General features: G+C 41.5%; 1 protein-coding gene across 1 annotated transcript in view; it reads right to left on the bottom strand.

Moving 5' to 3' along the window:
* The window catches only part of si:ch211-186j3.6 (neural-cadherin), a 280670-nt gene that overhangs the window by 148173 nt on the left and 104957 nt on the right, over positions 1-27540 (bottom strand). The window contains exons 8-15 of the mRNA XM_062390233.1: positions 14767-14939; positions 10486-10654; positions 9349-9519; positions 8269-8441; positions 7811-7978; positions 4684-4933; positions 1334-1461; positions 950-1136 (exon numbers count right to left, since the gene is read on the bottom strand). Of these exons, the coding sequence (XP_062246217.1) occupies positions 950-1136; positions 1334-1461; positions 4684-4933; positions 7811-7978; positions 8269-8441; positions 9349-9519; positions 10486-10654; positions 14767-14939 (1419 nt within the window). The remainder of the gene's footprint in view (positions 1-949; positions 1137-1333; positions 1462-4683; positions 4934-7810; positions 7979-8268; positions 8442-9348; positions 9520-10485; positions 10655-14766; positions 14940-27540) is intronic.

Raw genomic sequence — 27540 nt, 5'->3', positions numbered from 1 at the left:
ATCCACCAGGAGAGCTGGATTTTGTTGAGGGTGACCTACACAGCACACACTCTATCCTCTCACATTACCAGCCACCAGCACATCAGCAGAGCGCTCTTTTACCTGTCTGAAAAGGATACAAAAAGCTCATCTGAGGGACTTGTGTGGATGGGACAGACTTTTCAACCTTGGTAAAATATCCACTGTTGTGGGGGACCTAACGGCCAGGGGGGGCCACAATAAAGGACAGGAGAACGGCCTTCGAGCAGCGAGAAGTTTCATGGTGGTTGTTTAAACACAAAAAATAAGCACTTTGTCCATCACCCATAAGGTTAACATTACCTGTTCTCTGCTCGGGTTAAGTTACCTGCACAAATGATATTGTAATTTAGCGGTATGTGATGTTCTGCTGATGGGTTGAGGTCATGATGATTCTATGATGTAGAATGAAGATTTGGCCTGGTTTTAAATGATAAGGTTGATCAATGTTGCCTTTTGATCTTGTATTTCTGTTGTGGGGGAGGGGCTACATAAATTAATTTATGAATGTGTGTGTGTATGTGGGAGAGAGAGAGCTAGATAGAGAAAGACACAGAGAGAGGGACACAGAGAGAGAGACACAGAGAGACAGAGAGAGAGAGAGAGAGAGACAGAAAGAGAGAGAGACACAGAGAGAGAGAGCATTTAGCTGTTAATGCATAAACACCAAGTTTCAGCTGGAGTGTGTACATGTGTGCCTGTTGGTGTTGCACGTCTAGGTTAGACTTATTAGTGTGAGTCCTGAATTATATCATTTGGAATGATAAAGGACGCTGTAATAGCTGCTCTGGTTATTTAAAATTGGTCGTTAGAGTAGCATCATGTTCTTTCCTAGGGTAATTGGAACATTAAATGTTTGTCATGTTTTAAAGTAATGTTTCCCAGATTCACCCTGTAATTTTGCAAGATGCTACGTATCAGTCGTACTTACCAGAGTTGGACTGTCCATGTTTGCCGGGCCGCGCTGACTCCCAGCCGTCCACAGACTGAACCTCCAGTAGATATGAGCTTTTAGTCTCACGGTCAAACACAGTCTGAGTGTAGATGTATCCCAGCTCCGGGTCGATACGGAAATACTGGTGGTCCCAACTGCGATCCTCCAGTAGAGAGTAGGATATCTGGACAGTGGGAAGGTTAAAACACGCAGGTCAATGGTGCTACTCAAATAAAATTGAATTTAATTGAATTAACACAGCAGTGAACAGCGTGAATATTCACAAGAAACCCAGTTCAACTGAGAAGATCCTGAAAGAGCAATGCACCACTTTCACCCCAGTTTGTGTGTCTACGTGTGCACGTGCACGTCTTTCGTCACCTTGCCATTGAGACCCAAGTCGAGGTCAGTGGCTGACACCTGGACAACCAGAGTTCCTGTTTCTGCCCCTTCAGTGACCGAGGCCTCATAGATGGAGGAGGTGAAGAACGGGACGTTGTCGTTTACATCTGGAGAAGAAAGAGAAGAGAAAGAGAGCATGTTCTTAGGCTATACAATATTTTATATAATACAATATACCAGTGTATGTTTTGGGGAATTTGATATGAAACATCACTGACAATTAATAGGCTCTTTGCAAGGCCTGAAGTGCCTGAAGGTAACATTTGTTTTCAGTTGTTGGCGGCACAGTTATCAATTGAAAATATAAGTTACGACAAATAATATGCAATGTAGTGACCTTTTATATTACAGATGTATTGTTTCTTTGGATTAAGAGATGATGAACAGCCACAAACAAGGAGTAAATACTCAGAGAAGTAAAATCTTTAATTAGTTGATTGTCAGATGTTCGTAGATCACGTTGAAAGGAAAACACACCAGAATCCTTTATTCAGCCCGCTAACCCTGTTGCCGACCCCACATCGATTATTTTTAATTAGTTTACCACCATCTCTTTAAATTACTTGACATTGTGCCTCCACAAGCAACACCCTCAAATGTTCTGCTGGCAAAAATACTTTACAATACAATACTTTCTTCTGATCACTGTTTATGAGTCTGTTCTGGTTTGGTCCCTGTCTATTTCCTGCTTTCATCTACAAATAATTGCTACATGAGCACTGCCAGGAAATAAAATGACAAAATCCCAAGATTATTTCATGTTTTTGTTCATATGTCAACATTTTTTGTCCAAAACACCATAATATTGACCAGAATGGACCACCACGGATTCTGCATTCTTTCATCATTAGGCAAGTTATTTTGATTGAAATTCAGAAAATAATATATATTTTCAATTGAACCAGTATTTTTAATACTCATGTGTATTTGCTACTTTTATGTGTAACAGCAAACCACTTTTTTGCTATATACATAGAATCCAATCCTCGCCAAGGCCTAACAGTCCCTATATTTAGCCAAAATTTAAATTCACTAGATCCGATTTTCTTATCAGAATTATCTTAATATCAGTCCCCTGTTATGCCACACCTTTCATCAATATCCATGAATTATTATCTTCTTGGCGGAGGTACAAAGGTAACTTAAAACTAACTACCTCTGTTTTGTCCCAACACAAACTTCTGTGAAGATAAATAAATTACCTCAACCAAACTAAATTAAATCTAAACTAAAATACAACAATTAGAGAACCTTTTTTCAAAACACAACGTACTCCTTCTTGGTCATTGTAATGTCGCAGCTGTGTCTCTATCTCGAATAATGGTCATGTCAGTTATGTTGTTATTGTCTACTTGTGTAAGGACAACTATATATCAAAAACCCTTGTGTAGTGTTTTGGTGTCTGGATGTCCACAATACATCTACATCTATAAACCATATACTGCTTTTATTTTTTATGAATACTTCTTAAAGGTCATTTTGTAGGCTGTGTATAGATTTAAACCCGACAATGAATATCAAAGCTGGTGCCCGCTGGCCTTCAAAGTGGCTCCGGTCCTCCAAGCATTCTGGAGAGTGGCTGATTGTTGGCTTTCATCAGCCTGCAGCTATAAAAATAAGGTTAGGAATCTATTTCGCATATGATTTTAAGATCTGGCTGATGGTGAGGACACAATAGTTCATTCTAGTTTGAATTAATAAATAATTGGTTTAGCAGAATATTTGTAGGGAATAATTGTCTGAGAACATCGGTATCAACACCATGGGATGGAACCTCTAGCTCCTTGGTCATCCTATTGATTTGTGTTAGACCATGCATTCATTATAGCTAAATGTTATTTTTGCTGTTGTGAATTTATCTTCCAAGCCAGGTTGTTATCGAGAGTAGGGTCCAAGCAGGTAGCACCAAGAATCAGAGAGACACAAGGTGAAGCAAGTTTGCCTGAATAGAAGAGGCCAAAATCTGCTTCATTTAAGGTCAGAAACATCACAGAAATGACTTGGATAGAGCAATAGATAAAATATAAAGCTGCTCCATGAGTCATCCCCCCCCCCTCGCCTTTCTTCTGAGAAAATGTCTTAATCTTTAAATTAAAAATGAGGCCTTAACGCCATTATATAGTGTCCTCCCTCCCCCAGCAGGATCGCCTCTGAGGAGTCAGAGAGCTTTGGAGGGGTGAGTGAAAAGAGAAGGGAGTCAGGAGTGGGACAGAAAGGCAGAGAATGGGTCTGTGTGAATTAATTATTTCTCACTGGATTAGGACCAATGTGTGTGTGTGTGTGTGTGTGTATGTGTGCATGTTGCCAGGGGATTAAATGCAGGGAGAGAGGGGCATGTAGGGTGTGTGCAGAGTTATTTTAAGGAGCCAGGTCAGGCGCTTGCAAACACTCTCACATCTCACATTAAGCAGTGATCACAGCCTAAGTTAGCAGCCGAGCATTGACAGGAACACGATCGAGAACGACAGAGAGGTGAAAAGTGCTGGTTTTACTGAAGATGGAGATAATATATATTTTAGGAGAGTGACTAGACATCGACTGGAGTCCGTGTTGAAATTTCTTGGAGCAGTGGGTTTGAGCGTATTGCACATTAAGCTCATCATACTCACAACAGCTGGCGAGCACTGCACATAATTTGGATTTGCGCAGCTTTGGAATCCAAGATTTAAACGGGTCAGATGGAAAATTATGACACAACCGGTCTTAGAAAGCGCAGTGATACAACTGACCCTTCTGTTCCTGCCAAATGTGCTTTACTCTGTCTCTTGCCACGGCCTCAGATGGGGAGCAACTGCTGTAACAGTGTCACTGTCCATGTTGAACACAGATGGGGAGAATGGAAAATAAAAGCATATACAAAGCAGTCGTTTTTTATGACAGTGACTCAAAACACATTAGTGACATGTTTTAGGTTGGCACTAGATGAGTTGAGACCAGAGGTGGGTCCTGTGGCTGGTTCAAGATCAGTATTGGAATAATCAAAGTGCTTAGTGCTGCTCTTGACTGAGAGCAGCTTTGACCATTTATTGTTATAAAAGTAAATTAAGCCCATCCTGCAAACTCACCGTGTACAATCCATCCTGCTCATCCATTAGCTTATACCTTAGCCATCAGAAATCTGCAGTCAAATACCCACTTTGTCCTCTGTTCCTGTAACCTTACACATACTGTAGATCCGATTACACAATTTCAATTAACCAGTGGCAACAATGCTTTTAGATGAATGCAGGAAATCAATGGTGTTCGGAGACAATGTAAAGCATAGTGCAGGAATGAAAATCCAATAAAGCAAGTTAAGATAAAATAAATGTATCATGAAAATGGCCCACCTGTGACATTGACATAGACGATGGTGAAGGCTGCCAATGGCACGGCAGCGACATTCTGAGCTCGAACCCGCAGCATGAAGTTTCTGGTGGTCTCATAGTCAAGGGGCTCAGCCACCAGGATGGAGGCCGAGCCGTCCTCTCTGTTGGGGGTCAGGTAGAAGCGAACAGGCATGTTGGTCTCTGGGACCATTCCGTCCTCCAGATTGTAAGTCACCCTGGGATCCCCAAGGGGGGAGGTGGCTTTGATGGTCTGTGTGAAACAGAAACAAGGAGAGAAGTAGTCAGATTTCTCTATGAAAGGACATTTCACTCATTTTAGTCTGCATGCCACTGAGGGGCTTTCTGTTGTCAGTGAAGACCCAGGGTCCCCATCACTCACTTAGTTGTCAGTTGTTACAGAAGCTACATAATGTAGTAGAAAATATCCCTACATATCACTGCTCTGACATGGTGATAGGTGTTCTACTCATCATCTTGCCTGAAAACTGGAAAATTATTTTTACATGTGACTCAGTGTGCATAATTGTTACTTTCTCAATTTTAAAGTGGATATACTGCTTTGTAATCCGAAAACCCCACAGAAATTTGGCATGTTTCCAATTATGAGTTTGGAAAGCTGGAGAAAACTCTGAATGCCAGCAGAGCTCCTCAGGACAGGAACGGAGACGGGGGACAGATGCTGCTGGGCTCCGGTGGAAGTGTGCATTCTAAATAGTGACAAATGATCTGTCCAAATGGATAAAAGTGTTTTATTGCAAATAATAACGAACGCTAACTCAAACTGTTAGACTAAAAAACAACCTGCAGAAATCCTGCGGGATCAAACACTCTGCTCTTCATCATGCATTCTCCCTAAACTAATTAAGGAGAAGCTACTCAAAGCTGAGGCCACACGCACACACATATCCCAATTAAAATCAAAGATGCCATCTCGGACGTGATGCGGCTTTCCTATGGGCGACCTAGCTGTAGCCATTCAACCTGTGGAGCACAGCACTACAATAATGAGACACCCTATTAGGCATTAAGGACTGGCAAACATGCCTGGCTATGGTATGAGCGGTTTTAGGCCATAAAAAACAGAATTTTCCACGGCAGAGCTATTACAACCCGCTGAGAGCTATTGCATCTTTGCATAACAGTCAAATCAACGCTGAACTGCCACCTCGATTAATACAATGTACTGTAGGGACCGCACTCCCTCTCTTTCAATCTCCATTCCTCCCTTTATCAGCATATCTCGCGCACACAATTAATACACACACACACTCACGGCCTCATGTAAAGTACTCTCCTCTGTCTTTTCATTTTCAACTTTGAGTTAATAGTGTTCATCAGCAACTTTAATGGATTGAATTGCTTTCAAGAGATCCTCGGAAACAAATACTGTCGATAAGATGTTAATGGAGTTAAAAGTTGATGCCTGTGAATAATCAAATCCCGTTCTGGGGAAACATTTGAGCTGCCAAATACTGAAGTAATATCAACACAGGATGACTTTGAATATCGCACAAAGCTGATTGTTGCTGGTGTCTCATGAAAAGATACTTTTTTTAAATTTATGTTGACCACAGAAAGAAAAGAGTAAAAGGCAGTAAACAGAGAGCAGAATAAAAATCTATATTTGCATCCCCACAGTGTGTTTTAGCTGCACACCAGTTTATTAGGCATTGTGATTCTTATGTGGAAATAGAATCGATATTAACTTTTTGCTCAGTTTTGAGACAATGTATTTTCTGTGTAGGCATCTGTTGACACCTTCTTCTATTTTGTCAGAAAGTAACTGCAAAAAGATAGAACTGGCTTCTCCACTTTTAGCAAGGATCCAGATCCAGATAAAGTCAGATTTGGTGTACTTTCACTGGAGCTGCACTGACCTTTCTGGATGCTGACGGCTACTGCTTGTGCTTCAAATCTAGGAAGAGGACAAGCACTTCAAATTGCCTACTGTTTTTCAAACTTTTATTCGTTGTTCAAGTTTCAGAGAGGGCAAAGCTCCCCTTTGCAGTTGCGATTAAGGGCCTTGCTCAAGGGCAATTCTGTGATGGTGATGGGGGGTGGGTGCACTGAGAGTACCACAGCGTGTCCCTGTCCCTGATGAGATGTATCCTTCCGGTCTGGGTAATTGAATCACAACCCTTTCTGTCAAAAGCCGCTTTGGGCCACCACCCTCTTGTTTGTAAGGTGCCACAGATATATAAATAAACATGCCTTGCTTTTTTACATTTCAAAAAAGAACAAAAACTCTTCTCATGTGCTTTAGACCTAGGCAATGTTTACTGAACTGCCATATGATGATGAACATTGAGATGGAAGACAGCAACAGATTTATGAAGCTCTGATGCTTATAATCAATAGCTGCTTCCTATTTTAAAAGCTGTAAAGCGTTGCTGTTGCTGCTTAGAGTAATAAAAAAAGCTGATGACAGAAACTATCATTTGTTTATTTTGGTCAGGGTTTCAGCCATTAACATGGAGGAGACATAGTTTGTGTTCTATACTGCAGCCAGCAGTATCGTTCTTCTTCATATACAGTCCATGGTCTCAACTGTTGTTCTTTACTTCCAACAAATCCATCAGAGTGAGACATCTTAGCAGTTTGCATCTAATCTCCAAAGCATTCTGCAAAGTGAACATTGATTTATAACATATAATTAAACAAAGCTTACAGCTTTAGAACCATAACCTTCAGTATTTTGAACAAGAAGATCATAAAATTAAGGTGAGTGACATTAACTGGTGTAAAGCTATGTTATCAATGTGTCAGATACACCGGCTTTTTAATCAACATGTAACAAACGTGAATTATAAAAATGGGATCTGTCTCATTATTGGGTGATGCCTAACATTAAATCATTCTGATGGGAGCCAAAAAGTTGATTAAGACATGTCTCCTAATAAACCAGAGGTAATAAATAATTCCCTCTATGTTATAGCGCAGAGAGTAAAGCTACAGTGAGGCAGTGTGCGCTCTGCTGCCCAGGGAGGGGTGAACATGATGCCACTATCAGTCTCTAGTCATGTCAGTCATCAGTCCAGCACTGATGTATTTACTAGCAATTCCTCCTTAAGTGTTTGTGATTCTGCTGCCTGTGTTTGCCATCGACCACATCCCCCACCCAACGTACCACGATGGGCGTGTCTCTGACGGTGTTTTCCGGGATGACCACGCTGTAGCTGTCCTTCTCCCAGTGCGGAGGCTGATTCTTCACGTTGGTGATGGTGACGGACAGCTCCACTGAGCTGCTCCTGTTCCCTCCGTCCGTAGCCACGATTTCCCTGGTGATGTAGGTCCTCTGCGGCAGGAGGTCCCCAACGATGAAGAGCAGAGCAACGGAGAGGTGATAAGATCACATGATGGAGTGCTGTCATTTTGTCAATGAGTGTGACGGTGATAATCACAGCTTTCATGGAGGCTTATGAACGTGTCATGGACAACCCATAGGTTATTCACTACGCTGCTACACATGTCAGCAGCTATATAAGCAGAAAGCTCCAACATAGCAAACTGTGCGATATTAGCTTTTGTAATAGCAAGCAGGAATCGCAGATTTATACTACCCGTTTCTGCACAGTATGTTCATACCTGAGAGATGGGCTGGTTGACATAAACCCATCCAGTCAAGGGGTTGACCCTGAGGTACTCCGGCTGTTCACTGGACATAGAGTACGTGATGGCCGCGTTGGGGCCAAAGTCATCGTCATGAGCTGCCACTCGCAAGAAACTGGTCCCGATCATGGTATCCTCACGGAGGAAGTCTGCGGGAGAGGAAGAATAAGGACAGTGGTTTGTGCTCAAGTGGTTATGTGAAGACTGAATTGTCTGCACTTTGTCAGTGCTGTGGTCAAGTGTTTGAAATCTGCTGCAACTTAAGAAAACAAACAAATGAAGAAAAAAACACTTTCAGCACTCCGGCAACCTGTGACACATTTAGAAAAAGAGCTGTAAACAAATAAAACGCATGAAAATTAACACTTTGCAGCATAAGTGCTGTTTGATGACACATTAGCTGCATAAAGAAGAATACTTTGAATACTAATTACACCAAAACAAGCAAATACAGACTAGAATGTCTTTCTTATAGATTACAAAAATGTAACTGCAACGTGACAATGTTTTGTATTGACGTGATGTGTAAATGTAAATTTAAATGTCTTCAGAGCAACAATGCTTATATTTGGGGAATGTAATATATTAAATTATGTCATGGAAATGACATAATTTAACTGTCTTCGTAGTTTTCTACTTATCAATATCCGATCTCAGAGCATAATATCCACAGCATTATTTAACTTCTGTATGGTTATGTCTAGGAACTCGCAGCTCTCCGCTAAAGTTTGTTAATTAGTTTGTTAGCATTTAATCAAAACTCTGATCTTTCTCTAACAGAACGTGCTTTGGTTGTCTTAATCACAGATGGGACTGTGGAGCCAAACCTCCATCTCGACTGTGGCAGTTGTGAGATCTTTACACCTTCCATCAACACTAACACCTCCTGGAGACTCTGCTGCTGTAAATAATCTAAACACATGATTCATTGAAAATAATATTTAACCTCTAACCATATTCCAACTAGGGATGTGTTTCCTTCACAACATATTTGCCGTTGATGGTTCAGCTGTATAGAAATGTAATGAGAAATAAAAACATTGGTCATCTACTTACACTCATATCGGATGTTCTCGAACTTGGGACTGTTGTCGTTCTGGTCCAGGATGAGGATGTTGAGCTGACAAATGCCAATCAGCGGGTCGGCAGCCTGGTCAGTGGCGGTCACCGTCACCGCATACTCCCGTTGGCGCTCACGGTCAAATTTCCTCGCAGTCACAATTACCCCTACAGACAGACACAACAAGGTTGATCCGACAGGTAAATCCTACCAAACACCGCTCGGTTTCATGTCTCCAGAGCAGCTGCAACTCAACAAGAAATTAAGTTTCCTTTGTTTGCCAAAACTTTAAAGACTCCACTTAGTAGCAAAAAGATATTAGAGTATATCAAAAGAAGTTATCTTCAAATACTGAGAGAATGATCTTCATTATTAATTTCACAGATGAATTTAGGGTTGACAGTTAAAACCTTTCCTGCTCCACTAAAACAATGTTGCAACTGATGTGAAATGTAATGTTATTTTGTTTGTACTGATGTTCATTTTTTTGGCATTACACAAAATTGTCTGACACCTTTTCCCGCCAGTTAAAAGTTGTTTTGTAGTTTTTCTCTTATTGGGGGTTAAGGGCAGAGGATGTCTCAAAGCCCTATGAGGGAAATTGTGATTTGTTAATAGCTATAAAAAATCAAATTTGATGAATGAAAAAAATGAAGTAACTTTGTTTTATGTGATCTTATGAGCTCAGTTGAATGAAACTACCTTGTGCACAGGGTCGATGCTGTAGATGTTTATTTTTGTGAGATAGGCTGAAATATGCTTCAAAATATTTAATGGGGCAATAGCTCTGGTTTGAGAAGATTATTCTAATGAGAAGAGATGATAAAACAATTTCCAGACAGTAATTATGATGCATCTAACCACAAGGCATTGAATTATGATCCTTTATTTTTGCTTTAAAAATATGGGCTCATTTCCTTCTGTCATTAAAGGAATCCAGAAATAGCTTTAAACTCTAAATATGTCTGTATACTTGTCAACACCCTTCATGAACTGTTGCACCTTGTCAAACCTGACGGATATGCTGAAGAGAATGAGGTCTGTATGAGACTTCCCACTGGGATAAAAGTATGTGCCCTGGTCTGTTTTTGTGTTTTGTGCAAGTGGAAGTGATTTTGTGTGTGTTCCAGTACCTGTGTCAGGGTGTATGCTGAATGCGGGAACGGTTGAGTCTTTGTGCATGAAGCCGTATGTGACCCTGCCATTGGAGCCCTCGTCAGCATCCACAGCGTGAACCTGCAGAGCAAACGACCCTGCCGGCTGGTTCTCCAGGACCGACGTGCTCTCTCTGTACTGCTGACACTGAGGAGAATGAGGTGGCAGGCGGAGGGGATGGGTTGGAGGAGGAGAAGATCAGCAATGTAAGTATGGAGAAGCCTCGATCAATACTCCATTCTATCGAAACAGTGAGGGAGTATGTGGGAAGTGGAATGCTATTTATTTTGAAGGGACAGAGAGAAGATTATTTACTGGTGGGACATAAAGTGGAACATGGACACAGAATAATGAGCAAACACAGAAAGAAAGTGGGAAGCCGAGGTCCATCGTTTCCTTCCATTTATTTTCTACATTTGCCAATCCTGTTTACGCTAGGCAGTATGATGGGAGTGGGTTCAGGGGCCCATCCCAGCATCCATGGGCAGAAGTTTATGTGCTCACTGCAGCTCCTGCGCTTTGGTAAACATGAGATCTGTTGATCTTATGTGCTTTGACAAAAAAACAACTAAAAACCTAAGCTTTTACTGGAGATGGGGAAAACATTGGCCAAATTTAATATGATTTATATTTAGAACCAAGTCCACAATACAAATTGAAATGGCTCTTAAGAACATATTGATTTTACACTGGTTGTTGAGGCCAGGTAATATTCTATGTTTTAACTTTATTTTCATGTTTGAGCCGCATATAGCAATATCTTGTAAACACTTTACACAGCTGAGAAAACCACTCCAGAACCACTCACGTGCTGAAAGTCATAAGAGATGTTCTGGAGAACAGATTCTGTTAAGTACAGATTGTACTTCATCCTCTCAAGACTCAAAGGATGTGTTTGCTCAAGAGGAACGTTGCTTCGACCTTCGATGTCTACATGTCCCGCAAAAGCTCCTTCTTTCACAGGATACAAAGACTGCGTCCTCTGCCAGAAGAACTGGAATATTGAGACTTCTACAGACTGTACATAAAAATGGATGAGTGACAGCTTCCAAAATTGAAGACCTTAACATCTAATAAGGTGTTTGATTCGGTAAAACAGGGTGATTTATAGCCGAAATTCACTTACGATTGGTCGAGTGCAGTTATTAGCCGAAACCTAAAAATCTTGGCTCCGAATAATCTCCAAGCTGTATCCTGAATAGTTTGGCTTTATAGTTGTGCAATGGGAGGACATGGCAATTTGTCTATAACTAAAGTTCAGCAATTAACACTATGTTAATGTAGCAGCCCATGACTCCACAGAGATTCATTCAGTTATGTGATACAATGTAGGTGCTCCTAGTTTGGATCTCAAAGGTTCTGTCAATCACTGAGCTCATCACACACATGCAGATGTATTATCCTCATTTGAACCCTGTCTGTGTCACACTCACTTTCTCTATCCTCATTCTTATCTCGCTGGTCTCTCATTGTTCTCTCACTCTGTCTCCATCAACTCTTCCTGTTTTTTCTGTCTCACTGGAGTGGTGATGCTGATGTGCCACAGACACAGAGAGGAAAGGATCCCACAGTACTACAGGGTTTGCCTCCCTTTGACGTCTAATTAATAACAGGGGAACATATTTTATACTCTTCTCTTGTTCCCTCACTTCCTGCCTCCTCTCATTTGGCCTATTTTTTTTTCTCCTGGCCTACATTCTTCAGTCGTGCAACTATGCTTCACCATGTGCTCAGATGATATGGCCATCAACACCAGGAACAATAATAACTATAAATAACAAAAAAAAAAACATAGAACAAAACATTATATGAATATTGTTCTAACTCTATTGTTCTAACTAAGTGAATGTTGGAGTCAGAAAGGCAACTTTAATGACAGCAACGCAGCAAAGTATATTGTTGAAGTCGGTTTCAGAACAGGTTGATAGACTATAGAAATACTGGCAGCCAATCAAAAAATATCAGAACTAACAGGGGGCCATGTTCAACATGCCACGTCTTAAGTGACGGATGGCCAAGAGACTCATCACTGAGGTTCAAAGGCAACTAAACCTCTTTGATAACACAAACATTAAATACTGTTTGTTTTATCAAACAGGTTTGAAGATGCAAACAAGATGAAGGATATATGGGATGCACTGAATGACTCAGTGGGGAGACTGAATATTGCAATGACACCGATGAAAAAACTGTAATTAATTTGGATCGGTTGCATGAGACCATTACCCAGGCTGCTTAATAAGGTCTTCATGTTGAAAGGAGCCAGCTGAGGTATGCAAAGTGGGAAGAGACACCTGTTCACATCAAATAAAACGCTGTGGCGATATCCAGTCTGGCCGAGGACAGAGGGAGACGATGTGGCTTGGTGGGTGGGATTATTGGCTCCTTACTTACTGCTACTAGGATCCTCTTATAAGCAGCGTAGACCTTGGTGCCTTAATGCACTGCCTAATTTGGTTTGAAACAGGGGCATCACAAGATATCATGACCAACACCATGAACAAATAGTGTCTTGTGTATTGTGGACATGAGAAGAAATGCTTTTACTTGTTTAGCTAATTTTACAAACACACAGGAGAAAAACCCGGTGACTGACACATCTACATGGTCCACTCAGGCTTTTGTGTAGCATGTTGAATGTATGAGGCGTGAATAGTCACACTGCATGCATATTAGATAGAAAGCTGTGTGTGCACACATCCACAGTTTATTGTGCACTCTTTGTCTTGCTCACTGTTTCTTATACGTTCCCACGTGGTTGGTGGCCATCCATAAAGATTTGACTGCCTTCAGCAGGGAGGCAGGATTATGTTTAGACTCAGTGGAGGTGCTTTCGCTTTTCGTTCTGATTTCTCCAGCAGCGGCCGCTCTACGGTTGTCCCAAAACCAACCGACCAAGTAATATTCATCCAAATCATCAATACATACATGGGCAGGGGCATAAATGAATGTGATCGGGTATGTAGCTGTGTGACAAGTTTTGAATTCAGTGCATTCCCAATTGCAGGATTACTGGATGGTTATTTTTGTTCATGTTGTTCTGTCCAGTTTGCTCTTGTTTTCTGATAGATCTTGGTTTTCTGTAAATCTACCTCTCTGTGTGTCTCTTGGTTGTTCTGTCCTGGTCCACTGATCCAGCACTGAGTTCCAGAGAAGCTGCAGTATGTTCTATGATTTGGCATTAAAACAAGATAAAAGGCTTTTTCTGCTCCAGTGTCCCGCTGCTGGCTGCCAGCCGCAGAGGAAACAGCAGCTGACCTCAGATCTCTCTATTAAGAAAGAAACCAGCGCTCTACCTCGTATCACTTCTTTGTCCCAGGACTTATTTACTTTCTTCTGTACTTTTTCACTCAGCTTCTTTGCCCATCTTTCACCAGAGACAAAGAAAATAAACAGTGGTCGTCCGGTGTTTACTCTTCCCTCTATTGACACATTTTTATTTCTTTGTTCTTACATTTTTCTTTGATTGATTTGAATTTTTTCCATTTTCAGTTGTGTTTTCTTTTCCTTTTTCAAATTGGCTCTTTGACTTAGAAGCGGCAATGGCAGTGTGTATGTGGCGGCCCAGGGGCAGGGGCATTATATTCAGCATCTCGCCAGCAGAGGCTAAAGAATGAATCATTAAGTTGCACTATGATGCCAGCAGGGGATTCCTCAGAGAGAAAATCGAGTATACAGCTTCACATGAAATACTGTGGACCAGGAATTCCTCTTTTCTCTAGGCTCTTATCTTGTCGCCCATCCCTCTGTTTCTCCCTATAAAGAGGTAAAGCCAAGAGGGAAACACTTGCCGCTTACTTCCCCTAGGAGGGAATGAGCAAGGTTTACTCAGCAAGCCGGTGCTCCTAATCTTGGTTCATGATACATCGGGGGGCTTCAAAAGTCAGCTAATTTAAAAAATGGGATATGATTTGAAAAAAGCAAGAGCCGACTTAGCACCCGCACCCCCTTTAAGCTTTAATTAAAAGACCGAGATGATGTAGGATGGAGACGAGAGAGCACCGATGAGGGTCAAGGCGGCAAATCACTCCTCCAGAGAGGGGAGACTAATAAATAGGGGAGAGAGAAACACGAGAGAGAGAGGGAGACAGGGAAGTGATGGAGTAGTATTGCATAGAATAGATGGAGGCAAAATAAAGAACTTGTACTGAAAATGATTGAGTGAGAAGTGATTGAGATACAGTAGAAGGAGAAAGGCAAGGCGACCAGGACACCAGCAGATAATGGTTGAAAGAAGTGCGTGAGATTGTCGGTCTTACCTTCTCAAAGACAGGCTTGTTGTTATTCACATCATCCACTCCGACTATGACCTGGGCTGTGGATGAGAGGGCCTGAGGTCCGCCTGAGGCGTTGTCATCTGTTGCTGTAACGTTGAGGACGTATTCGACGCCTTGGAGGCGAGGGGGTGGGCTTGAGCGTAAACGGATCAAACCTGTGACCCAACATAAAGGTGACAGAGGATGACACACAAGGTCTGTGTGTTGTTGATGAAACAGTAAATAATCGCCGTCAACATGGTCAACCTTTACTTTGGAGATAAAAATAATCTATCTGTCATATCAAAGGGTCCTTCAGCGGTGTGCTAGAGGCCAAATTGGTGTGTGCATGTGTGTGTGTGTGTGTGTGTGTGTGTGTGTGTGTGCGTGTGTTTGTGTGTGTGTGTGTGTGTGTGTGTGTCGGTGTGTGTGTGTGTGTGTGGGGGGTGTGTGCATCTGCTAAAAGATTATGTGACGGTGAAAGGAGAGAGCTGTCACGCTAACAGTGATGACATCTCTGTCAGACAACCATTCATGTTCAAATCCAGACCCAGCACAGTTTAGCTTTGTTACATGGCAGATCTGTCAGTCAGTGAGCTAGTTTCAGATTCAAATGAACGTGAAGCTTCAGTAATTTTTCTGGGTGGACACCAATGGCCTGGCCTTTACATTTAGTGCTGTCCATGCTTCACATGGGCAGGAACAGATAACTAAGTTCAAACAACATGAAAAACAGCACAATGAAGAGCAAACACAAGTTAAGGTGTTTGTCTCCTTAAGTTCAAGTAGTAGTCTGTTTGCTGAGGTGGAACAAGTGTCCTTGGGCTAGACACTGAACCCCAATTTCCCCCTGACAGGTATGCTAGCACTGGAGGGATGGTATGTGATGGAAAAAGTGCATCATATATTAGCGCTGTGTGAATGGGTGAGTGTGACTTGCAATGAAAAGTACTTTGAGTTGTGGCTAGACTAGAAAAATGCTTAGTGAATGCATTACACTTCTTTTAAAGGGAGGCAAAGGTACGTAGAAGAGCCTAACTAAATATAAACGGATAAGCTAATAAACCCTCAGTACAATCTTTCAGGAAGTCCCTGAAGTTGCTTAAATCAGAACCGTCACAAGACGTTTGAGCAGCATGTCAACAAATGTTAGCACTTAGCTTAATGCATTTATTTTCTTAATCATGAAGCTTGTTTGGCCTAGTAAGGGAATACTTCCATCAAATTATTCAGAGCATGTTAATGTTAGGTTTTAGCTCAGACTAACACTAACTTTACTGCAAGATACTGGATGGATAGCTCTCCAGGTAATAAACCTTTAAGATGGAAGAAAAAGTAAATCATTTGAGAATTTGTAAGATTAGAAAAGATGAATGAATTGAGTAGCTTATCTCTAAAGACATGGCAACACCAAGTGACAATGTAGTCAACATGACACCAAATATGCTGGAAGTAGAGAAGCGGAGGGGGTTGCAGCTCCCCTACTGTTGAGGAGCTATAACTACAAGTCCAAAACTTTTACAAAACATGTCAATTAAAGAAAAAAAAAGAAATCCTTTGTGTGTCTGTTTTGTATTGTTGCTTCCCAGACAATTGTTGTGTCCGTTCAAATTGCTACTCAAATCATGCTTGTTATGCTGCTGCACTGCATTTAATAAGATGCCATCATATAAATGTTTTCTTTCATTATCAACAACTGACTCCCAGCATCCCTGCATGACAACAGACTGAAGTGAGCACCAGGATGAAAATAACCCACGTCATCCTTCACATTTCCTCCCTGTCGTAAAGGTGCAACAGTTATCTCTGTAAACAAGAAGGAAATGAGCTGAGCCGATGAAGGAGGGAGAAGTTCCAAATAGACACTTAGTTCCTCGTCAGTTTTTTAGCTTTGTAAGAGATTTCATTAATTATGTCTATACTACATATGAATAGTTAAACTGATTGGTATTCCCTGTTTAACACTGTCGCTCTGACATTCCATCTCATCCTCTGTCTCTCTGCCTCTCTCTTTCAGTCTGGTGTAGGCGTCTCATCTGCATCCCACTCTGCTGTGAGTGACTCGCCTCCACTCTGTATTCATCTCACTCTCTGGTGCTCTGTTTACTTTGTGTGTATGCAAGTGGTGCAAGTATGTGAATAAGTGTGTGTGTGTGTTTGTGTGTGTGGACACCTCTTTATCTTACAACCAGGAGCAGGTGCTGTCACTGTCATGTGTTAATTTGGTCCCTGTTTCACAAGTGACTGAAATCATATGTGAACTTCATCATAGATACTGCATGTGTGTGTGTTTGTGTGTGTGTGTGTGTGGGGGGGGGGGGGGGGGGGTCTATTAATCGTCTATCTCTGTCAAGCGAAATAGGGGTTGCAGCCAAGGAATGTATGCTTTTATCGTTTAATAAATATATCATTTTTATTTGTTCTAATGAGCGTGTGTTCAAAGCAACTGTTGCAGCATAACACAAGCGGACAGAAGATTTCCACCAAGTGATTTGTGCATGAGACAAGAGCAAAATCCCTGTTGTGCGGTCACGGTAACACTGAACAAGCTCAAGGTTTAAGAACTGCACATGTACAGTATGTCCCTTGTGTTTGCCGTTGAGTCTGTTTGTGTGTGTGTATGTTGTTGTTGCACAAGAGATGGAAGATTGCCATAGAGGGGGTGTCTGGCTTGAGGTGTCACAGTGACTGGTTCCCTGGCACTGCTCTCCGTGATTATGTGAATGTGTTTTTAAGTGTGTGTGTGTGTGTGTGTTTGCTGGGGGGAGCTATACAGTTTTAAGAGTAGGAAGCTTTGCCAGACTAAATACATGTCATATTCTGAGTGAAAGAAAAATGTAATGCATATATATACTCACACACTCCTACACAGTAAATGCAGTAAATTGCACATGGGAGCACACAAACACTTACATTCAGCAAAAACTGCTGCAGAGGCTTACACCAATAATACAAAAAGTTTAGCAAAGTCTTTTTCTTTCTCGTGCCAAACTACACAACTCTTTGTGCAGAGGAAACTAAACGCTGCTTTGCAAAAGCTTGTACACAGATAATTAATGTGCTTCAGGACCTAATTTTCTCTTGTTATTTCTAAGAAACAACATATAGCCTTTTGTGTTGAGGAACTCCAGTATCTCCAGGTTGAATGCAAATAAGCTACATCCATGTGGTTTCATACGCTTGTCAGTTTCATTAGCTGTTTGTCTTGCAAGGTTGAGCCGATTTTCATAACATTCTGCACACAGGACTATGTTGACATGCTCTGTTGGCTCCGAAATGTGATATTCTTCACCTCTGTGAAATACTAATGTTTCTTTGGTATTGAACACACAGAGGCAAACTTCTGAATGCCTCCTGCATACATTTAGACATTTTCAGTATCTGCACACAAAGCCTGGCTATCTTCACACCTGTGCCCTTTTTCAACCTTCAGTCTCCAACAAATGTTAGCAGCCCTTTGTAATATTTGCCACTGTATTACAGCATTTCATTGGAGGATCAAGTGTCTTTGCTCCTTCCCTTAGCCCCTCTGGGTAAAATGTGGCGCGTTCATGGCCCCGGATTAGAAAGATCCTGGATGCGCCCATGCAGCAGCTATTCTCTGGAGCACCATTTGGGGAAGCATCATTTGCTCACACCTTGATTTGTTTCTAATACCACCAACCAAGGCAGTATCTTGCAGAATGCAGACCACTTATGTGCATATGGTCATATTATAACATAATATCATAAGCTATCCAATTCTGCCAATTCAATTAGCTTAGAATAAACATATCAGGGATATTGACGTTTTTTTAGGGGGTGGGGCTTTGACACTAAGTATACGGAACAGCAGACATTGGCCCAATCCCATTCCCCCCTTGTCAGTTGTAGTGTGTCCCAATTGTTGGAGGGATGGATGGGGAGTGCCAAGTGTTAGGACCCTATGCATAGGGCCCTGAAAAGCTACAAATATCCCTGCCACTAACTATGCATTAAAAATCCATGTACTTAAGTATCCCTAATATTTACTTTGCAGCCATGACCACAACATGATATGAATCAGCTGTATATTTGAAATAGACAATACTGTAAAGGGCATATCAAAAAGCCATAGTTACAGTTATAGACCAGAATTTGTCATATTTAACAGAAAGTCTATTCAGAGTAGCTGCTGTATGAGGCCTGACCCGCTCATGACCCACACACTCAAGGCTGCATAACAATACTTTGCAATTCAACCTTGACTCATGCTTCATCCTCCCTTCTGCTCAAACTCCTCAGTCTGCATAAACAGTTCACTACGCTCCTTCTTTCGTGACTTTTAATTACAGACACTGGTGTTGCTGACTGCAGCTCGCGTTTGGCCATTTCAGCAGCTGTATGCACTGAGGTAAAACCTTCCAGCCCCCATCCCACCTGGACACCTTCTCTATGACTAAAAAACAGGCAATTTGCTCATACTCAAACACCACAATAGCCTGGATGGCGTGATCCCAATTTCTCATTATGCTCATCTAAATAGGCTATTGTATGATGGGTGAATGGGGGTTGCATTGTAGACTGGCCGACGAAGACTACAATTACAACAATTGTTTGCATCATAGAGAACAACCGACTTGGGTAAATAAACACTGGTCACAAAATAAATAAATTAAGAGAAATTAAGAGAAATAATAAAATAAATAAGAATTAGATGAATAAATTAACTATCCATTTTCTCCATCCATCCATTCAGATTATTTAAACACTATACATAATGATATTATTCAACTTTAAAAGCTTCATTATGAACAATGACATACACAGTCATCTTATGACAGTGCAAAAAGACTATATCAAGATTGTTGTTATGACACTTTGATAGAAACCCAAGAAAATTAAAGCATTTTATAGCTTTTTTAAGTTTGAAGAAGAAGTCACCACTAAAGTCAATTGTTTTGGTTGCGGCTGCAATGCTGTTTACCCCTCAAACTCCACACATTTTTTGGGGACTCAAAACCCTCCACCCTGCCCTTCCATCGGCATAGTGGGGAGTGCATTTTTATTTTTCAGTGAACTATCCCTTCAATGCTCCGTGAGGCAAAATATCCACATGCTCACAATAACATGGTTCAACAAGTTGCCTCAAACAAAAAGTAGTGCTGCGACTGATGGGAATGTCATCAGTTTTATAGGTATTTTGCAGGAACTGTTTCAAAGGTTAGTCAAAGTTCAAACTACACAACTTGCAGAACAACACATTGAGCAGGAGGAGGTGAAAGGGTTCACTAGTAAATAATGCAGTAAATACGAACTTTATTGACTTCGTGTGACGTTGATCCTCATGTGCATTGTGTACACTTATTTGCTATGCTTGAAGAATGTGCAGCGTTTAACCCTGTCCTGTGCTCCGATTGTCCAGAGTTGTTACAGACTGGATTTTCAGACTTAATTTCCAGCAGACTGGAAATGGTTGGGTGGGGGCACAACATCTGAACCTCATGCATCCCATTCTTAATAAGTTACTTCAGTCAAAACCACAAATCTTGGCCTCATGTTGGCAAAGATAAAGACTGAGAACCATGTCTGCACAAAATGTTGTCACTAGCAGGGTTCAAGATAAACCAGTGTAAAACCAGAGCTGTTTTCAGACATTACCTGTAGAGGAACTCAGGAGAATTGGGTCCAGACTTTCCCCCCAGTTTGCATTTCACACAAGCACAACACAGAGGGAGATTCTCCACTGACACGTTCACAACAGCAACACATTTGCCACAGGATTCAAGCGGAAGCTGGTGCAGCAGGCAGAGGCACGATGTGACATACACATTCTTGACTTGACATCTTTGTGGGTGTCTTCTACAATATGACAGCCCTTTTTTCCCCCCTTTTGGTTTAGATATTTTTCATTTCTTCGTCTGTCTCATGCTAGCAACATCATCAGTCCCCCCCACCCCCTGCAGTGTTGCCACATTCACTCAGGACTCTCTGCAGACTTTATACTATGGGGTCAGGCGAGCAGAAAATCGGCAGAAGTCTCTCTCAGAGCTCTCACTCGGACTTGGATTTGTTTCCACTCATGCACCTCCTCCAGAGAAACTCCGGAGGATCTCTGGAGTTCAGTACATATCTGTGAATTGTAATGTGTAATGTGTTATGCTTTGAGAACCACAATAACTCTTTCTTTATGATAACTTGATAGTTTTAACCACTGCAAATACGAGGTATTCTGACCCCACACCAGCCGCTAACCACAGTGAAGAGACAGGAGACAGGTTTGGGGAAGTGGGAAGAAACACAGTGTATGGTCTGGCTGGCTGGCAACTCAAGGTGGATGCATCCATGTGGTTTGGACTCAAAACTATTCCATTACCAGGTCGTCACTTCTTAGGTCGTATTAAAGGTTGATGCTGATCCTGGTCATATGGTTGATAGTCATATGAAAACATTTATATAATGAATAACTGTGCTTAGATTACAATAATTTAAATCTGCTAATATTATTCTGACACATTATTCTGTTAAGCTGTAGTTGTTATTGTCTACATGTATTTGTAAGGTGTCTGTGTGTGTGTGTGTGTGTGTGTGTGTGTGTCTGTGTGTGTGTGTGTGTGTGTGTGTGTGTGTGTGTCTGTTTCCCTTGTGTGTCAGTGCTTTGTGGGAGACGAGCAGTTTCATTCTGCCGGGCACTCTTTGCTGTGTGGTCATGAATGACAATAAAGTTCACTTTGACTCTGACTTTGCCTCCTATTTTCATATATCTCTCTGTCCATTACACTATATGTTCATATTTAAGTGCGTGTTTATTGTGAAGATGTCATGATTCATTTGTGTGTGTGTGTTAATCTTGGAATACTGGAGTCTTAGTAGCTTTAAATTTAGCAGCATGCAGCCAATCAAGTCAATGCAGCTCTGTCCAAAAAGTGTTTACTGATGTTTTGGCACATCGGCTGCTTAGTAGGGACGACAGCGACTGACTGCGGGTTCAGTATGAAAGTGAATGTGAAACTTTCTCATACAGTTTATTCCAGGGAAATGCCAAGAGACATCTGCATCACTATTTGGAGTTTTCCCAAAAAGGGACAGGGATGCGAATATGAAGCACTTTTTGTTTTCAAGTAGTTTATCAAACCTGAAAAGATGTGTAATGTCCACAAGTTGTTCTGTCAGATCAATTAGTAAAATACAATGTCACACGGTATAGGTGTTTGTGAAACATTAGTGATTCTGAAATGACCTGGAAATGTTCCAACCGAACTTGACCAGGACCCGTCTATCATTTGAAAATTGGGACACACGTTCAGAACCAAGTAACATTGGCCAGTAGACACAGACCCATTCAGGACGGATTTCCCATCTGATTGCTTTAACAAGTAAACGTTTAGCAGCCTTCTCCCCTGTGCCTGGCCGTGGTACAATTCATCTTTCCTCCAAGAAAATTCTGAAAATACTTCCAGGTTTCTGTTATCCGTCTCTTGCTTGTTGAAATAGCAGCATGGCTCACCTAATCAATGCCTGATTTCAGATTAAAGGTCTTGAATAATGTAGTTCATGTGGACCTGTGAAGACATGTCGTCTCGGATAAGGTAATGAAACACTAAAGGGGAAAATATCCTTTGTTTTCAAGAAATATATCCACGTTAGTGATTACAGGGGCTGAATTTATGTCCAAAATGTCTGCATGTGATTCTAATGTAGTAGGATAATGTACTGATATGTTGTGGAGATTGTGGAACCTGAACACTGATCGCCCTTATCAAAATACAGCTTGAACCGTATCCTTCCAGCAACAGAAGCCCAGACAGCACCGTGTTAGTTATCTGTTCGCGGTTAAATATAATTAAGCATGTTTTAAGACTCTATTCGCTGGATACCATCAAACAAGTACATAATAACAATTGTAATAATCTAATAATCAACTTATATTTTCTTTCTCTCATTGTAAATCATACTGAGGGAAATTTAGTTGTACATCCTTGTTTCTGCATTTTCTTAAGAAAGAGAAATTATAATTCAAATTTCTTCTGCCAAAAATTGAAATGGGCCTCACTAATCCAGGCCAGTTATATTGTGGGTTTTACAATATAAGCCTCAAGAGCAGAAAATGAATTCCCTTCTCATTTTCTGTGGTCTGTTGGAAAAAATGTCACTCTAGTGTTGAAATCAAACCGTTCAAATGTACACTGACTCAGATAGATGGACTTTTCCATAGATTCATGAATTAAAATAATATGTATACACCACTTCATCCTTCTATCTGTCCACCCACGCTGCTCCAACTGAGCCAAGGAGGGCACTCACGCTTAATGAATTCAGACAGGAGGCCAGATAAATGTGACCAGTTCAGTATAGGCAGCAGGCAGCCACAGAGAGAGGCTGCGGTATGCTCGCTATTACATTAACAGGGAGCTCCGGAGGCGCCCTGTAGTCGGATCCCTGCTTTGCTCTGCCGCTGGTTGGCATAAACATCTAATGGGGCCTAAAAGCCTTAGATGAGAGCAACACATGCTGAGTAAGTGGTTGAAAATGGGACATGGAAAAGGTTTTAGGACATTCCAAGAACAAGGCGGTGTCTACTCTGGTCTAAGAGATATGTCTTAATCGTATGGGATATGACTGTGTGCATGTGCAAGTGCAAATGCAAGTGCAAGTGCAAGTGCATGTGCGTGTGTATGTGTGCGAGTGTGGGTGTGTGTGTGCGTGTGTGTTTGTGTGTTTGTGAGTGGATGCATAAATAGATGACATGTTTGGTTCTGTGTGTGATTCTGTATATTACATGTGTTCATCCTTTTCAGTGATATACAAGACTGTATACAGTGTAAGAACACTTGTAAGCACATAGGATGCACTCCTTTGTGTATTTATTCAGGTCTATAATAGTGTCTGTGTTTGTGTTTGTGCCGTATGCTTCAGTGTATGAGTCTGTGTAGCTTAAATATTTGAGAAAGTAAGATTTTGTGTAATTTTATAATCACAGCCACTACTATTATCGATAGTGTTCATATTGGAGTAAATAGTATTATTTATAACTTTCCTGCATCTACAAGTGTTTGTGTCTCTCTGGAACTGACGTTATAACCTGGGTTGGTAGCTGCTTTCCGACATTCACTGAACTCTGAGTTTCTCCCCAGCGGCTGTATGTGGGAATGCAAATGTAAGTGTGAGAGGCTTCGGAATTTCTGCAGACTTTCTCCTGCAAGTTCCCTGGTAAACATCCCACAGAAGGTCAGGGGGACATTTGAGAACCCAGCAGAATTCACTAATGTATGTTCCAGCGTCCATCTTTCTGGTAAAATTTGTTTTAACTTTGGCTTCACTTCACAATCCCTACTGTGCAGGCCCTGGCTCTGAATGATGTCACCAGCACAAGATGGCAGCACCTGTGTCTGGGAAATTTTTGGCCTAATTTTTGTACAACGTGAGGAATTAGAGAGGGTTTGTGTGTGTGTGTGTGTCTGTGTGTGTGTGTGGGGGGAGAGTTGCTGTGAACAGGGCCAGCAAATATCTTCGCTCATGGGAGATGGAGAAGATGTTTCCTCGGGAGTCAGTGAGCAGCCGTCACTTCACATGAACACAGCTAGGGAGGAAGTGGAGAGACCAAGCAAGGGACGGGTGCAAGAACTATGGTGAGAGACAACAGAGAGGACAGAGGACAGCATTGTGGAGGTTGGGGGTGGGGTGAAAGGTAAAGGAGATGGTCAGCACCATGCCAAAGAAGAACAGGCTGTAACTGAGAGGGAAAGAGGAAGAAGCAAAAAGGAACAGATAAATAAAAGAGTTACACAATTTAAAAAAAACTAGGAAGGGAACAGCGGCAGCGAGAGAGATAGAGATGGAGAAAAAGGTAACAGTACTTTTGCCAGAAGGAACCACGGAGGAGAATGAGGGCAAAGTAGCTTTGTTACATAAAGTCGGAATGAGACACAGGTCAGTACAGCAGATTAAATAGTAGATAGAGGACCAGCGGCTTAGGAGGAAAGACTCAATAAAAGAAATAAATCAAGACTACAGGAGGACAAATGCTAACTATCGGCTGAAAACAAGCTCACCTACGCCCCCTATCACAAGGAATAGGCTGCTCGTTTCCAAAATGCTGTGAAACATATATAGGGGAGGAAAAAAAAATGATTGAAGCCTGTTTATTGCCGCCAGCATTTCCCCCTTAGCTGTCAGAAAATACTTTCTCTCCTCCGACGTAGTGGGTGTTTCGGTATTTATGGGTTTTAATAGGAAGGTTGTGATCATCATATTGACCGGCCTGCATGGCTCCTAATGGTTGCTCTAAATCTCAGAGAAACACAATGTATTCCAGGGTGACTTACAGTCAAATTAACATGGAGAGGGAGGACGGCAGGGCTGCACCCGCTGGAGGAGAGAAAAACAATCGCTCCGATGATTGTCAGACATTTAGAACGGGGGAATGGGCTGGTGGTGGTGGTGTGACAGGCAATAAACGATTTTCATCAGCAGCGGCGGGAGAATGAGATGGTTTAGAGAGGGTGGGCGGAATCAAATGTGCTCACCTTCCATTATAAGAATCATAAAATACTTTTAATGACCAAATATTGGGCTCTTCAAAACAATATATTGGGTCGTATTACAAGTGTTGTGCTGTCACACTTTGGCTCAGTGTGAATCTATTTTAGGCTCACTTCTGTCAGTGTGTGCCTGTGTGAATATGACTGATTGTCAGCTGATGTACTGCAAATGGTCTGCACATTAAAGACATGTACTGTAATAAGGGGAGAGACAAGGCCACTCTTCCTCAGGCAGCATCCATCCAACTTATATAGAGCCGATGTAGACATTTTACTTTAGGCCAGTTAAGATTTATCTGCCTAAGTGAGAAGAAGGCTTGAGCCTTGATGGTTCAACTGGCGTAACTGATGTTGAACCTTAAGAAATAACTTGAGACCAGTTGGCGCAAATAGCTTCCAAAGTTTATGCTGATTCATCTCTAGAAACAAAAGGAAAACAATGAGGCAAATTTGTCATACAGTGCAATAATCCAGAACAATAATAAGTTTTTATTTACTCATCTATGCATCTTCTGTGATATTTCATACAATGTTATGAATTGTTTTCTAGTTTTTAATATTGTACTATCATCATTAATCCCCTACAATATCATGAGAAAAAAAAAGATGTTGAACACCATTTAATTATAAAATAATATTTAACAGTTACAATGCTCCTGGAACACCGTAAGCCCCTGTGAGTATTCAATATAAGTTGTTTTCAAACTGTATTTAGTTCCTGTCTAAACACATAAAACTCCCTGGGGCGGGGCACCGGCCAAATGAAGTGAATGTAAGTCATTCAACTTTTAACAGCAGGACCTGAGGCTGTTCTTTGATTGGTTTTTGCAGATTTTCCAGGGGACGCAGCTCTCTGCTCCCCAGGCTGTCCCACCTCTATTTACAGCCTTAGGTATTGATTTATGTTTCAATTCAATACACAAGGAAATTTAGTATTTAATTCATCTAATGTGATTGGTCGACCCTCAACCCCATATCAGGTATGTTCTGAGTTTCTTTCGCCGCGAGCTGACCGACAAACATATGGAGACTTTTTGAGGGGAACTGCGGCAAATCAGTTAACTTCTTAACAAAAACACCCCCCCCCAAAAAAAAGGAACATCACTTTTGAACTGGTTGTTATAGTGAAAATCAGAATCTTTGGCATCATCATACTGGCTTGTATGGCAGTGCTATTAAAGCCACGTGGCCCGCTCAGCTTACAGCCGGGGCTTCTCCTTGTCTTGTTATGAAAAACAGAGTTAACTAAATGGATGTGATGTAAGTAACGTCTTTTACTGCTTTCCCTGGTTGCTGTTTTAAACTGTGGACAACGAAGGGGGTGCAAAACCTAAAATTTCTCTCTGAAGATTTGCAAATGGCAAAGTTGCCACAGTCACTTTGACACAATGAGGCTCGATATTTGCGGCCGGCTTAACATTGCTCATCAGCTGGATGAAGGCTACAGGATTGACATATTGTGTATTGTGTTTTTTTTTTATTTTAGTCTGGCCTCTGTTTGTTTGTCCATCCAACGCTTCACTCCCCCCCCCCCCCCCCCCCCAATAAATGTTATCACAGGCCGCCAGTGATTATCATCATTATTGTTTAGTGTACATGCTTTGACAGAACGGTGCTTCGTTTCCTGCCTCTTCTCTATTTATAAATAAACCGCTAGATAGAAAAAGCTCTTGTTGAAGAGCGCCAAGCTTGAAATACATTGGAAGGCAGAGCAGCAGCTGATCCAAACCTTTTCTGTGTACTATATACCATTTAGTGACTGTATCTGGGCACATTTTGAACAGATTAAAATCCTTCACCCTTTTCTATCAGCTGTGGCTCAGTGGGTGGAGTGGGCTCATTGCCAGTTTGGCAGTTTGATCCCCAGTTCCTCCTGTCCGTATGAAAAAGTGTCCTTGGGAACATGTTTTCCTGGTCACATTTTTTTTTCCAATAACTGACTTTGCATTTCATTAAAATGTGACCATGGCATATCACGAGGTTCCCAGAGCCCAAGGTTACGTCTCCAGGTTTCCTTTTTTTTTCAAAAACCACGGTAAAACCAAAAAATAATTATAGGATTAAAAAAACTAAAGGAAAAAACAGCAAATCCTGACAGTAATATTGGTAAATATTAGTTTGTTAGGAACAATTTTCACTTGCATAAAAAATACACATTTGGTTGCACTAGGTAGTGTTTAGGTAAGCGGCAGAGTACAGACCAACAGAGTAATGGTGTGGTATGACAATGATCCTACACATTGCCCAGAGGTTCACTGAACTATTAAAAGGTTTTGCA

This window comes from Platichthys flesus, chromosome 1, assembly GCF_949316205.1.
Source record: "Platichthys flesus chromosome 1, fPlaFle2.1, whole genome shotgun sequence".
NCBI lineage: Eukaryota > Metazoa > Chordata > Actinopteri > Pleuronectiformes > Pleuronectidae > Platichthys > Platichthys flesus.
The sequence above is the reverse complement of the archived record's forward strand: the minus strand, read 5'-3'. Positions and strand labels throughout refer to the sequence as shown.